The sequence below is a fragment of the Aptenodytes forsteri genome, unplaced genomic scaffold, assembly GCF_000699145.1.
Source record: "Aptenodytes forsteri isolate BGI_AS27 unplaced genomic scaffold, ASM69914v1 Scaffold349, whole genome shotgun sequence".
Classification (NCBI taxonomy): Eukaryota; Metazoa; Chordata; class Aves; order Sphenisciformes; family Spheniscidae; genus Aptenodytes; species Aptenodytes forsteri.
Window position 1 is genome coordinate 5,364,507 of NW_008794452.1, and position 15,437 is coordinate 5,379,943.

General features: G+C 49.0%; 1 protein-coding gene across 2 annotated transcripts in view; it reads right to left on the bottom strand.

Moving 5' to 3' along the window:
* Positions 1-384: 384 nt before the first annotated feature.
* Positions 385-15,437, bottom strand: part of ASCC1 (activating signal cointegrator 1 complex subunit 1) — a 42,641-nt gene continuing 27,588 nt past the window's right edge. Inside the window, exons 10-11 of one of the 2 annotated variants that reach the window (XM_009290561.2) lie at positions 2,886-3,027; positions 385-1,647 (exon numbers count right to left, since the gene is read on the bottom strand). In XM_009290561.2, coding sequence (XP_009288836.1) covers positions 2,911-3,027 — 117 coding nt within the window. In that variant the 3' untranslated portion in view covers positions 385-1,647; positions 2,886-2,910. Of the gene's footprint in view, positions 1,648-2,157; positions 3,028-15,437 lie in introns of those variants that run through there. The other variant, XM_009290560.2, reaches the window with a different exon arrangement.

Genomic DNA, 15,437 nt, shown 5'->3' on the forward strand with positions numbered 1-15,437 from the left:
CGCGGGGCTCCGCGCCCCCGCTGCTCCTTCGCAGCTGCAGCCGGGGAGCTCCCAGCACACACACGGCTTTTATTCTCCCTGCGAGGATGCTCAGGATGGAGAGAAAACACAGCGCTGCGTTTCCTTACAGGAAAAGCAGCAGCTACGGCCCACAGCAGGTGCACACGTTGTCCCTGAAGGAGCAATGCTGACCCTAAGCGAGGCTGCTGCAACTGGAAATACAGCTTCCAGGCGCTGCGTTTAAGAAAACGGTGTTATTTTCAACTTTACGGTTAACGATGAGCCGCACTCCCGACCTGGGCTCCAGCGAGGCTTGCTGCCGAGCAAAACGACGGCACGGAACAACTTTCTTCTTCCTCCGTGCAATAAGGACGCAGGCACCTGCGAGCGGGGCGGCCAGCCTCTAACGCAGCCTAGATGGGGGAAAGAAGCAGAGCCGCAGATCTCAGTTTTAACAAGTTTTAGGCAAGTTCGAAAGTATTAGGTTGTATCTTGCAAACCCGTATCGCTGCCTGGTTTAACGGGATTTCAATTCATCGGTGCAGGACCATGCATAAAACACAGTTTTATCGTGCTCAGTATGAAGGTGTTCTAATTATATTTATGAACAATGACAGAAAAGGGAAACCCCTTGGTAAATCCATCGCAGTACATTTTCTTCCAGCCCCGCCCCCCCGAAAAGCAGTAGGTGTGTTTTATTTACGCAAGTAGCTCCCTTGTGTAAGTGTAAGGGGATACAACATCCAACTCTGCCCCTCTCATTTATGTAATAAGCATTTTCGTTTCAAAAGCGGCAAAGCGGAGCTGCCACTCCACCACACTCACGTGCGTGCTTAACGTTATACAAGGGGATCAAGCGAGGCGTAAATTTAAGTACACGCACAATGGTTTGCTGGATCACAGCCTAACCTACGATGCCACGCATGAGAGGAACAGACCAGAACCCTTAATTCTGCCCAGGGATGGAGGTGTAAAATGAATTTAGCCGTGCCAGGCTAGAGCAGCAGAATAAGCCGCTTACCGCCAAAATTCAACCAACTTCCAAACAGTCACAGAAATAACTGTCATTAAAACATGTCTACATTAGTGGGAAGTGGAGGAGTATCCTCGGATCGGCCCTTCTTTGTAGAAAAGCTGTTTGCCTCCATGCCGAGATGCTGTTTGCAAGGTCAAAGCTACTCCTGTGTTAGGGAGGTGGGAAGACTGTAAGTCCACCTCAGTGAAGAAGAAGAAGAAATCAGAATCGCCAGTATTAGGTGACAACGGAGGAAAGCAGGCGTGATAGAAATGCCACCAATGCCCTATTAAGGAAAACCAGAGTGCGAACAACACCCCATGTCCTGTAGTGCTCAGCTTCTTGGTGAGAGTTGTTAAAAACCCAGCAGGCAGAAGCTTTCCAAGGTGCATCTCCCCTTCCTGCGGCAGGCAGCACGGCTGGCGGCTGTGTGAGCAGCTCCCAGGTCTGTTCTTTGGGCAGCTGCTGAGATTTGCCAAGTACCTCTTCAGGCTGGCGGAAAGATGACAGCAACCGGTGCTAAGTGCTCTCAGCACATCCCTGCTAGCGAGCACGCCGGTGCTCTGCTCGCCGAGTGAACTGTTTCGAAGGCAGCCCTTCCTCCTCTGCTTGGAGAGCACAAAGGCGTTCGTCTGCAAGGAAAAGCAGAGACAAAAAGCCCAACGGTTGTAATTGGGTACAAGCGCAGACTCCAGGGTAAAGGGCAACCGGCAAAACCACAGATGATTTGATTTCCTGGCAGGCGGGCTTGCAAGCAGAGATGGGCAATTTGGTCTTGGAAATACAACCGGCAACGCATTTGGGGAAAAAAGGAAAGCCACCCCGAATCCTGACCGCCTCCCACCGCTGTTTGTGCATGCAGTCAGAGCATGGCCACACAGCCAGCTCACTTTGGGAGGGAGGAAACGGGATGAAAACCTCTCAAAAATGATCACTAGTACAAGCGGGTGCTGCTGGAGCAGCCCCATCCCTAGCTAACACGCCCTCTGCCTCGATGACAGCGCAATTCCACATTCATGGCAGCAACTAGGAACGGGCAGCAGCAGCAGCTGCTGCCACCACTGGTTTGTTGCAAAACAACTAAACGCCAGCAACATCCATTTTTCAAAGTGTTCATCCTCGGGCGAGTTGAAAGCCTGTGTTGCTATTCTTACCGAACGGGGAGATTTACAAGAAAAAACAGTCGTCTTCAGATCTCTGAAGGATTCACAATGGTATCAAAGAGTTTTGCTCTTCTTTTAATGGAGAATCCACCTGCAAGGCATATGTATTTTGACACGCTCCGAAACGGTCACTGGAAAGAGCTCTTACCATAAATGCTTTCTTATTAACATAGTTGTGTGCTGGAAGTTTAATTACAGAAACTATCAATGCAACAGGAGATAAACACTTTGCTTTTGAAGGGAATTAATTTATTTGGAGATCTACATCACACAGGCACGCTGCTGGAGATCCAAGCAATGCCTGACCTCAGTATCATTAAATCATGCTCCGGGGAGCTCTCTTGGATTTTAAATACTTTTTTTAAGAACAAACTTCCTTCTTCTGGAATAAAGACACGCTTAAACATCGGTGATTTCCCAAAAGCCACCTGCACCCGTTTTTCTAGTTGTTTTCTTGGAAAACAGGCTACAGATATCAAACAGGCAACTTTGTGACATTTTGGTTACCAATAGGGAAAGGAGGCGGAAGGACTCCGGTTCCCTCCGAAGGGAGGGCAGGCAATACATGTAGGAAAAGCTGCGGGAAATGCCAGGGTTCCCAGCTGCAATGTGCTTTTGAGGAGTCATGACGCATCCCCTGCCTGGAGTTCCTGGGTTCCTGTTCAAAATTCGTGTCCTGTAAAACCACATTTGACCGACGAGCGGACCTGCTGCAGCAGCTGCGTTGCCACTTCAGGAGAAGGTCAGCTGCCCAGACGTCGCGTAGTAGCCAGAGGCATCCGAGGAGAACCTCTGGGAAAGACGCACCGAGTCCAGCTGTGCCTCTCCAAAGTAGAAGTTCTCGAAGAGCTGAAAGAGAAGAGAAAAACCATTTGAGGGTGTCCTGGTTTCAGCTGGGATAGAGTTAATTTTCTTCCTAGTAGCTGGTATAGTGCTATATATATATAATATGGGGTATTCCATACCATATGACATCATGCTCAGTATATAAACTGGGGGTAGTTGGCCGGGGGCTGGTGACCGCTGCTCGGGAACTGGCTGGGTGTTGGTCGGCGGGTGGTGAGCAACTGCATTGTGCATCACTTGTTTTGTATATTCTTTTATCGTTATTATTATTATTATTATTATTTTCCCTTCCTTTTCTGTCCTATTAAACTGTCTTTATCTCAGCCCATGGATTTTACTTTTCTTTTTCTTGATTCTCTCCCCCATCCCGCTGCGGGGGGGAGTGAGTGAACTGCTGTGTGGTGTTTAGCTGCCTGCCGGGTTAAAGCACAACAGAGGGGCACCTAGAGAATGCAGCCTGCAGCTGGTCCACCGATCTCTCGCAAGAGCAGGCCCTGCAAAAAGCCTCTACTCATAGACTTGTTTTGCCTTTAATGAAACTATTCTTTAAATTATTTTTCCCCCTAGAGACTGCACTTAGCCTTTAAAGCAAATGGTATGAAATGAACACCTCTTTTTATCTACAGCAGCAGTTGCTCAAACCTTCCCTACCTTGCTTTCTGACTGTGTCTCATTTAGGGAGCTTGGAGAAGCTATTCACCACCCCGAGGGCCACCACCTCAGGCTGGTGGCTCTTGAGGTCACAGGCTCCGCAGGAGCAAGGATTGAGGCCAGGACATTTTTACCAATCCAAGCCACAGGACGTACGACTTAAGAGTTACGGCTCAGTCCTAATTCAAACTAGCAGGCTAGAGGCGCAAGGCTCTTCATCCCAGCACTGACCCCGCTTTGTTCAACAAATCCTTCTTTGTTCGGCAAAGATTTGAGTGCAAATTAATGAAAGCAAGCCAACTCTGGGACCCAGAGGGCATGTCTCTGCTGATTAATCCAATCTATGAAGCAGACCAAAAAAAATGACATCAGAATTTCTTATGAGGAAGTTCAGCAATATTGCTGGAAAGGCATCGAGTCCAAGCGTAAAGTGCTCCTCCCGTTCCATTAAGATGCAGGAAATTGCTCTACCTAGAAACATCAGTTGTGCCTTTGGAAAAGCCCTTCCGTGGAGATGCTAATTTCAAAACTCCGCTTAACGGGAGCACTGTGAGTCACTCAGAGCCTGAGCAGTGACATCTCCCCACCATGGAGATCTCCGAAATGTCCATTCCATCTGTCTCCTATTGAATTTTCTATCTGTCCATGCAGGTGTTGGCTCAAGACAGTCGCACACCCCTTCCTGCCATTACAGAAGGCGCAAATGCTAATGGCCAGCAAAAGCCAATGCATTAATTACAACACATCCTCCTAGAGCCAATAGTGCATCAACTCCTCCACACAGCGAATGATGGAAACCCCAAATACCTAATTAGCATCTGAAAGGCTGCACTTCACCTCCTCCAAAAAGGCATATGGCTCTGCCTGGCACTGATTTGGGCAGGACTGCTCTTTTGTTGGTTCTCCCAAGGGAGAGATTTCCACTTTGCAAATACCCCTTTTTGCAAGGGCACCAGATAGGTTGCTTTCAGGACAATTCCCGGTTTCGCTGTCACTCCTCCACAATGGAAATGTGCCTTAGGGAAAGTGATTCCCTGCCCGTCTTCAGGGCAGACCAAGCAGCGCTTTGGCCAGGGAGCACCACCGAGGTACGTGGGCCGCAGACCAGATGCCAGGCACCATGATGAATCCAGCCCCTGCTCCAGACTGCCAGCTCACCCAGACAACTCTCCACTCAGGATTTGGCTGAGGCCAGCAATTCCCCATCAACACACGACAGTCAGAATGGCATCTCTGAAGAGAAGGGGTATTTATGTGTGCCGAGCCAGCTCTCAGCGATTGCTAAGCCCCTGCTTCGGCTTGAAACGGCTGCAGCTGCAGTCAGACGTGCTGCAGAGTTCTTGCTGCCAGCAGCCCACCTGCCAGGGACCACCTCCTCCTCCCCAGACCTGCCTGCGTGGCAGCACGGGCAGTCAATCCTCAAGCTGCTTCTGCAAAAAGCATCTGGGTTAGCACAAACGCCGCGAAGAACTGGGTTTCTCTGTGCCAGACCATTTAGTCACAGCGTGCCTGCCTAGGAGAGGCGGTGGGCAGCCTCCGGCTCACCTGCACCTCCCTGCAGCTCATCCTGCCTTTGGGGTGACGCCTGTCCCTTAAGACCCTGGCACAAGGACTTACTTTGCACAGGGTCCGAAGTAATTTGTTGCTAATCACTCAGACTCATATTAAGCTGCAACTTGCTGCCAGTTCTTCCGAGCGCATACTCGGCAAGAGCCAGGCACCTCGCCACAGGGGTCATGCAGGCTCCCGTCCCAGCAAGAGGCCCCACCGCAGCAGCCTGGCTTCAAGGGACACCGTGTGTGCGGCTCCATGTGGCCACTGCCCTAAAGCGGGGCACCCTGTTGAAAAGTTGTGCTAAGGGAGCATCTCAAGAGAGATGGGATGGGAGAGGAGGAAAAGAGAGAAGAGAAATGACCACAGCCATACAAACTCCATTTTATATAATTAAAGATTTATACAATTAAAGATTAATTATGTTCCCAAAAGCCTGCGTAGTTCATGTTAGAGGACTTAGGATAAAATGTCTCATTAATAAGAGATGGTAGTAAAAAGGGGTTGGTCTCCTTTCTCTTTTTGTTTTGACTGATCTGAGAAGGAAGGATGATTTCCAGCTCTCCAGGGCTTGCTGCAGTGCTTGCCACCAGCGTGCCCACTCACCCCAAACCTTAACACCCGTCTCTGTCAAAATGGTCGTTCATATCGACACTCCTTTCCTTCACAGAGCACTCTCCACCCAGGAAAAATGGAAATAATTTCTCTCCATTCCTAACGGAGGGAGCGGTACGTGCACTGGTAAGCATGGAGATACTAGGATTTGAAAAGGATTTTTTTAAAAGAGAAGGGGGACAAGATGCATTTATTTCTGTAGAATTAAGTCTTTGCAAACATGAAGAAAACAAATGAAACGCTGGGATGTGCCAGTCCCATCAGCAGCCCTGGAAGTCAAACCTTTACACAAAACAGCCAAAGGAAGAGTCTTTCAAACACTTGTTTATATTATTTCTGCACACCACAGCCTGTTTTTCTTACAAAACACATGTACTCCAAAGCAAAAAATTAGTTAATGAGACAAACCCTCCCCCCAGCCCCTCTTGCCTCGCACAGCCTCAGGCACATTGGACGAGAAAGACAATCAGAAAGTCCCAGAAGACATTGCCCAGGTCAAGGGCCCTCCATTTGTGCACTGCTAAAAGTGAAGCAAAACCCTTGTACCAAAGCATTTTGTATTCCCTTGGCTTTTTTAAGACCTACCACCTCTCGTGTGTCCGAGCGTGTGTGTGTTTCCCAGGGAGAACACTGCTAGAACTATTGATTTTTGGTAATGTAGCTGTACTCTCTGAGAGTAAACATGCTACAAGATTTAGAGGACAACCACAGACATTTTTTTCTGCTCTTGTTTCAAGCCGGCTTCTCACCGATGCTTCTTTGCTCCCTGAGGCTTCCCACGACAGAAGCCACTGGACGCCAGGCATGGGGATCACAGCCGAGCCACCGTATGGCCGAGATCTGCCTCAGGCAGTGGGGAGGGAGTCCCCTCAAACATCATCCTCCGAGACCCCTGAAACACTGGGAGCTGGCTTCCCATCACAAAAGCATCCTGTGCTCAGGTCCCCGGGGGCTCAGGAAGAGATTTCAGAAGGCCAAGCCTCTACTTTCGACTTTCACTTCTATTTATCTTGGGGAGAAGCCAAGCAGAGCCAAGAAAGATATTTATACCTCCCTCCTCTCCCCAGCCACCACGGAAATGCTCCGGTTTCAGAGGAGGCCTGTAGCACAGCTGATGAAATGCCTCCTATAAAAGCATTTTAGCATTTTTTATTCTGGGCCAGGAAAGAAGATACCTGGAGGTTGTTACGCTTCACGAGCAAATGCTCATAACCCTAAGACTTGCCTAGTACCCCTCCTGTCCCTTCCTGTGGGTGCCAAGGGCCCACCTTTCCCCAAAAAGGCTGCAGGGAGCACAAGGAGGTGCGGATCAGGAGCAGCTAGGAGGGAGGTGGAGGGAGGAAAAACGCAATCACCCGCACGGTTACCGAAAGCCGTGTCATTTGATTGGAGTGGGACGTGAGGCTCAGCAAAAACACAGTAATTCTATAAATCCAAACACGCTGAAGGATTTATATCCTCGCTACCTAAAGAATAAATAAGAGGTTGGGGGATGGGATTTTTTTTTTTTTTTTTAAATATTATAAATGAAAATTAACCCGATGGAAGTAAAGGTCAGCTTACGAAGTCAACACCACGCATGCCATGCAAGCTACTAACTCCCATCAAGGGAATAGCACTTACCAGACTAAGTGTCCTCTGTCTCCCTGCTGCCTTCCCAAATTAAATTAGAACCGAATAAGGAAAGAGCATTGTTAACTTTTAACCCCAGACCCAGCACCTCTAAGCAAACATGCCAGAGAAGCGCCCTACCTTTCAAACCACAGCCAAAGGCTCAGAAACTGCTCAGCGAGGATGCCTAGGACATGGCATCTCCCACGGGGAAGAAGCAGGTGCCTAGAGAGCGGTACAGCATCCGCCCGGGAGCAGCATCCCAGGACCTGCAGGGAATGGCAGAGACCGCAGCCGTGCTGCCTTCCCCGAAAGCCATGAGCCCCCGAGAGAGGGAGTGTACTGGTCCATGGATACCCATATTTTACATGTTAGCCTGCGAACTACCGTAGGCCCACGTGTGCAAGCGCTCCTCCTTCTCCCTCTCCCTTTGGGGGGCTGGGTCCAAGGACACAACTGCGCAGGTAACAATGAAAGGTAGACAGCCCTGCGGTAGCTCCCAGAAAGCAAGCTTTTCTCCATTTCTCTCTCAAAGTCACTTATTTTGAGCCAGGAAAAGCCAGCAGCATGCCTGTCATTTCTAACACCCCAATTTCTCTCATTTAAGACAATTCCATTCAGATGTTGGAAACCCTTCCTCCTCCGAGGTCCGTTCCCCTCTATTACCCACAAATTACACAGCAGGGCTCCCTTGGGGTGCGATAATCATTTTCTGAAGGAAGACAGAGGCTGAAGACTTGTTTTGGGAGAGAAAGAATCACACATCAAACGCTCGCTCCTTGCAAACCTGAGCCAAAAATGCTAGTACAAACTTCAGCCCCCAAACCACAACAACTTCCTTATCAAAGGCAGAGCAACAGATCAAAACCAGGATGCCTCTTTTCCGCATTTTTTCCCCCTTTTGCCTAAACCTGTAAAGTAGGTTTTACCGAAGCACTGTAGAAACAAATGCAAAGGAGGACGATTCCTCGATGAAGCAGTTAAAACGTGTGTCTAAATGATGTTGTGTTCCCGAGCGCAGGTATTTGTCAAGCAGCCATCCTCGGGGGCTCGCTTCCCACAGACAACCCTCCTCCCAGAATGAGACAGCACCTTTGTGTTGAAATCTGGAAACAACAGTAATAAATCACAGCGCTAATCCACATAAGGACAGCAGTGACACGTTTCAGCTCCGGTTATGAAAAGCGGAGATGCCAACACAAACTGGTGCTTTTAAATCACCTGTCACAGGCTCAACAAGCATGAGAAATATTAATGGATTCGCCTGGAGAGGCACTGGGCAGCGGGAGGACAAAATAAGTCCAGACAAGGGAAGGGACTAAAAGGTATTTAAAACTTCCTTCACGTAATCTCTGGCTTGCACTCACGCTGCCTGGCCTGGATTTTGCTGCTACCATCAGGATTATTGATCAGTTTTTAAAGCCTTACGTCGTCTATGGTAGTCAGCCAAAAAGGACCCATCCTGAATTAATAAAAAGTCCAAGCAGCTCTGCCGAGAGCCTCGGTGCTCAGAAATGCCGAGTGAACAACGATTCACTGCAATGCCTTGCAATTAAAAACTAGCACCAAAGAGCAGCATTATCACAGGATAAAATGCATACGCACACACACACATATCCCCCCAGTCTGCGGGGAGCTCGCTTTGTTGTGAACTCCAGCCACAGAAAGCAGTGCCTTAGGGTAGGGGTATTATAGATTAACAGTACAAAACTGTCCCTGGTGAATCAGTGCTGCAGGAGAGCAGAGGCATGTAATGTCCTTAGCCTGTGACCAATCAGCCTAAGAAACCCAGCTGTCCTCGGCAGGGAGCTGAGGGGGGGGGTGTCCCGTTTTCCATATCTGGAACGAGCACAGAAATTAGCAACTTCTGAGATGTGGGAAGGAAGAGGCTCACAGCTCCAGGAACCTACGGCTGCAGATGAGCTCACTGTCATTCCTGCTGCACAGTTCGTGCTGAGGATGGGACGCCAGAAATCCCTTCTCCTCTGTTTTGCCCAGATTGAAGGTGTTTATCCACCAAAAGATCCCTCGTCTCTGCCTCCATGGGAGAACACGTGCAGGAGGATCGTTTTTGACAGGCAACCCAGCGCTGTGGCCGTACAAGATTGCGCTGAGAATCTGGGTCCAGCAGCAGACAGCAGCGCGGAGACAGCTCAAACCAGGAGATTAAACTCAAGCTTCAGAGGAGCCGCAGGTTTTACAGCTTCATCTGCTCTGCACGCAGTGACAACAGTCACCAGCTCACCCAGCAGCAGCTGCTACCCCCAGCGTGTCCTGATCAGGAGCAGTGGTGAATGGAGGAACAAACTCGGAAAGCCGGGAGGGACGGGACGTTGCTTTCCATGGGAAATCAGCATGCTACGGTGCTGTTATCCCCTTCGGGGAAGGGAAGAAGCAAACAAAATCCTAGGCATCCGCTGACAAGCATGGAGAAAAATTAAGTGGCGTTTCTGAAGAGGTGCCTCAACACGGAGCAATGAAACCTGTTTGTTTTCAGACTCTCTGCACCCTCCCCTGGATATTCCCAGCAGTACTTGCAGCAGAGCATGACCCCATCACCCCAAACTCTTCTTGCACTATCTTACACTTCAAGGGAGGGGAGGGACCCAGACAGGATCAGACCATGGGCTGCGACTTGCCCAAATAAACATCAGGCTATTTTTCCATCTCATAAGAGATGATACATTTGAATTAATGCTTGTAAAACGCATCCACAGCTTGGGACAGAAAACACTGCGGAAGAGCAGAGAACAATTGCTCTTCCAAATCATCTGGCTAAAGCACAACTGTGGTACACATGCCAGCTACAGCAGGGAAGGCGCCAACTCTTCAGCAAACTGCTGCGTTACAGAGCTGATACCAGCATTAAGCAAAAAGGATTGATAGAGGAAAAGTTACTGATGGCAAAAAACATGGATGGATTAAAAATTAAAAAAAAAAAAAAAAAGGATTTAGAAATGTGAACGTAACACTCAGAAACACTGATGGACTCTAAGAAGAGTCCACTGAACTCCAGCAAACTCTATCCATCGGAGCTCTTCTGATTAACCTCCTTTGCTGCACAAACCACAGCCTCCAATCCCGCTTTTGGGATCCCACCTATCTGCTTAATGCGCCTCACTCCTGCGACCTCCCACACAGACCTGTCAGGGCCTCTCAGGTCTGAGCAGCACCTCTGTCGCTCCTCGGCAGGCTGACTCGTGAACACAGCTCAGCAATGGAAAGCTGTTGGTAAAAGAGGGACCTCAAGGGCCAGCCTGCCTGTGCCGCGTTTTGGCTTTGCAGATTTATGCTACCAACACCTCCCTGTTGACCACCCCAATGGTCTACAGAAGGCTGTTACCTCCACAGCACGAAAGGGCAGAAGCTGCCCCAGTTCCCAGGCTGCAGTACATGCTGGCAGAGCTCCTTCTTCCTCATCCTGAGAAATGCACCAAAACCCTTTCCATTTGCAAGCTAAACTCCCCCAAACTACAACACACAAACCCCAAACCAAATCCCCTGGTGGCTCCCTGAAGATGAGACACAACCAGGCAATGTGTCAAGATCTGGGGAGTTTGTTCAAATAATAGATTTTTTTTCTTCTATTTTCAACTGTCAAAATATGTTTTCTGAAGCAGTTTGGTGCCAAAAAAGAAGTATCTGATTCCTGTATTATTCACTCTGGACACCACTCCGCCAATGATTATCTGTCAGAGGTTTAATTGTGTTTGGAAGCTTGCCAGCAATAACGCACGAGACGTGTAGGAAAAACAGGTAGACAGGCACTCATCCAGAGAGGCGGCTCTTCCCGGCGTTCCCCACCTCTTCTCCAAATTAGCGACTGCTTCCTTTTCTTGGCTTTTAAAGGACTGCTGGCCAGGCATCCAACACCCTCCATTACTGCACAGGTGTTACAGGATTAAGACACCGTGCAGAGTCGCAAGGCAAGGGTGGGAAGCGAGGGCTAGGAAGGGCAGAGAGGGAAGGCCGTCGTCATCTGGGCTGTCACCACGAGCACGCTGCCTGCGCCAAGGCCTCCAAGGATCAGCCACAAAGCTTGGCGGGCGTATGCGGATCGTTTGTTTTGTTCTGCAAGTGTGCAGCTGGCTCTGGAGTGTCTCTCCATCACCAATATAGCATTGAGTCCTTCCACCCAGATAACGCGAGGAACGGCCCTTCCCCTCTCGTTTTCTTTCAACCTCGGGCAGGTTTTAAAAGGTGGCAGCAGAGGCCCTTTCACCTCATTTACCTTAGGAAGAATAAAGCATGCAGACTTCCGGAAGGAGAAAATCTGGCCATACAAGTCCCAGCGGCCTATCTTTTGGGAGTGCAGCTGATCTGTATCATAAGCAAAGCACTAATTCCTTTATCGTTCGCTTTCAGCTTGCTACTACTCGAGTCATTTATATCCGCAAGCTTTGCCATGAACCACCAAGACCTGAAATTACAAGCAAGCGAGCATCTTGGGTTAGCACAAGCCCAACACGGGATGCAAGTCAGGGGTATCTCCTCATGACACAGGAAAAGCTCTTCCGATTAAATCATCGGTGCCGTCCCTTGGAAAGCAATAACAATATAACCATCTCTATCTGGAAAAGTACCACCAATGTAAGAGCAAGAACCACATATGGAGTTTGGGGAGAAAGATCACAGGAGTATACGATGGGAGGGTTCTTTTTTATATTTTTATTTTACTGAGCCAAAGTAAATGCCACATAAATGCCAAGAAGCTATTGGTATGTTCACAAATGCCGTCTCATGGATGTTTTGCATATATTTCACTCAGTAATCATAAAGCGACAGTCTGAAGAAAGGACCAAAAGAGGTCATCGGCTCCACCGTCCTCTCCTTCCCCAAGGCAGGAGGAGCTCATTGCTGGCAGATCCTGGACTAACATCTCTGCTCCCTCCAAAGAACCGAGACCCTCACTTCTCCTCACTTCTCCTGCTCCTCTAGGGCAGTGCTCCATTATCCATTATCCTTCCCATTACAAAGATCTTCCTAACACCTACTTTGAACCTCTTGCTCCAGTTTAAGCCCATTATTTCTCACCCTACCATCAGAGCACGGAGGACAGTAGTATCCACTACTGACGAAAGCTTTCACATGGTTAAAGAGTTTTTCCTATGTGTTGTCCTCCTCCTTACCTTTATTAGCCTCAAACCAACTCTAAGCCTTTCAGTCTCAGCTCGCAGACATTTTCTAGCCCTCCCGATTATCTTATTGTTGCCTTCTGGGCTCTTTGCACCCATCCATGGTGCCCAAACTGGACAAGTACTTCAGCTGGGGGCTGAGTGCTAAGCGTAGTCAGAGGTTTACTTTACAGACATTTGCCTCTTTCTTTTATTTCCACAGACCCACTCAGCTGGCTTGTGCTCTGGAGCAGTCCCCAATAACCCAAACCCCGGCCCGTGGGGCTGGTATCGAGGCAGCTCTCCATCCCGCACCGATGCCACCGCTCCCTCCTGGACCTGCCCTTGTTCGCAGCAGCCCATTTGTTTCTGCCCGATTTCTCAAGATCATTTGGAGCTCTGTTCCCTCCTACTAACGTGTGCAATCTTCCTGCCTCTCCCCAGCTGGGTTTCATCTGCAGACCTAAGAGGAGCATGCTTCATACCATCCATAACACCCTCCTGACCTCCACGGGTGGGAAGGGTATGAGGTTTCCAGATGAGCTCTGCGAACATGGAAGCAGCCGATCCTTCTCCTCTGACTGCTGCCATGTGAAACCTCAGCTCTTCATAAAACTGGAGCAAAGCCACCCCAGCTGCCAGAGGGTGATGCAGCAGTGGGGAGGGTGACATTCAGCAAGTCTAAATTAATCCGTCAGGACTGATTTCTTGCAAATAAAACTATTTGGGGCCAGATGCAGGCCTTTGTTCAGCTGAAATCCTCTCCCTCCAGGGCCCCCCCTCCTTCACAAGCCAAATCTAGAGATACTCCTGCCACTGCCATACTGCAAAACCTTTGCTTTAGCTCGGGGTTTTTGGTCCATTCTCCCCCTCGCCACAAATCCATGAAAATTCATGCGCGTGAGGAAATCAGACCCTAGTTGCTATGGTGAAAGGCATTCTGCAAACTAAGAAACAAATACAAGTGGGACATTTGGAGGTTACCAGATTTTTGCACATCTTTCAGACAAGAATAAAAAAAACCTCCAGCACATTAAAGGCTCTGCTAACTTCCCAGACCCTGCTATGTCTCAAACGTGAGGGATTTACAGTACAACTCATTTAAGGAAATTAATAATCAAGCACTGCATTTCTCCAAAGAAGCCTCATCCCTATGGCTCCTAGCACTGCCTATTATAGCAAAGGCAGCAACAGTTTTTAAGAGCTGGGCTTCGGCTTTGCCGCAGAGATGCCAGGAGGCTTGAGACGCATCCGGGAATACTAGGACAAGGAGCGAGTAACCTACTCGTTACGCTCACCAAACCACTACGAGGAGGAGCCCAGCTATGGAGCCAGTAAATTAATTCAGACAGACCCGGGAAATTATCCAGCAGAAGGGTCACAGCACCTTTGGGATGATCTGCCTACTTTTGCTAATCAATGCGTTCTTCCTTTTTTTTCACACTTAATGTGCTGGGTCCCTGCCTTCTATTAAGGCGCTGCTGTAATTCAACCCCTGCCAGCTCCACCAGGAAAAATTGTCCTCTTAAGATCAAAGAGGTGATGCTGTCTCGGCTGGCTGGTGGCAGAACAGCAGTCTCGGGGAAATGAGGAGGCAGGATGCCCACCGGGTGGGAGGCAGAGGCACCCACTGCACGACCTCCAAAGGCAGAGGCATGCACAGCACCTCCAAAACGGCTGAGCTGCTGGGCTGGAGGGGACTGCGGCAGTGCTGGGGGACACGGAGCAGCACACTGCTTTGATCTGCTATGGCACACCGCAGGCAGCCCTGCCCGGAAGGGGCAAGGGGATTCAGAAACTTTATAACCCTCTCAGCAAATCCTCCCTCTTGCAGCACTCGCGGTTCCTGCTAAAATTAAGTCAGAGAGGTGCTGAGCACCTCTGAAAAAAAAAAGAGGCTTCTCCCCTTTACGGTAAGGTCACCAAATGGATCTCTGTCACACGTGGGCAAGTCAGCACAAACCTTCTGCACTTCCTGCACTGCTTTCTCCTCAGTGCGGTGTCTCAGCCTTCTCTCAATGCCTCCAACACCGCCTTGTCGCTCTGCTCCAAGGCCCAAACACTCCAACAAAGATATTTTCCCTATATTGTCTAGTCTGGTTTTTCAAATGCCACTTCAGATTCCCATTTCACCGAATGCAAATAATGTGAATAAGCCTGTTTTTTCCTGAAGAATATCATTCGTAGGAAAGCATTTTCATGGCAACCCCAGTTTAATCTTTTTTCCCAAGATCATACAAATGTTGATCTCCAGTCTCGTCTGCTCAACTGTCACATCCCCCCATCCCACTGTTGCTCTAATTGCACACTGCTGAGCCCCCTCAATCGTTTCAGTATCCCTCGATAATGACAGGATCAGAACTGAAAGCAAAAATCCTCTCTGCAAAGCGGCATTACAGCCTTTCATTTCTGCTTTTGATTCTTCTGTAAAACCGAGGCGAGGAAAGCACTGGCTTATTTCTGATACAGTGATGTTGCACCACAATCTCTTACTCAGTCTGTTCTCACCCCAGTGGATTTTTGTTTGGTATTTTTAACTCTAAACTTTCCAAGTAGCCACCTCCTGTTAGGTACTTGTTCCAGTTGCCAGTCCTACTTCGGATATACAACTGTATCACCTCACTGAGCGTAACAAGATGTTCTTACCCTTTTCGAACACTGGGCAGTCTTGTTCTCACCTAACGCAGGTTCTTTGTCCCTTTGCTTTCACCTCAGCTTAAAAATACACCAGGAAAAGAGTCTGTCTCCTTAAATTCACTAACAAGAGTTACACAGAAAAGGCCTGGGTACTGATGGCCGCAAAACATGAGAAGCGCTCCTCATCTGCAAGCGGAATTGGTAACAGTAGCACTACACAGGGGTAGATATTAA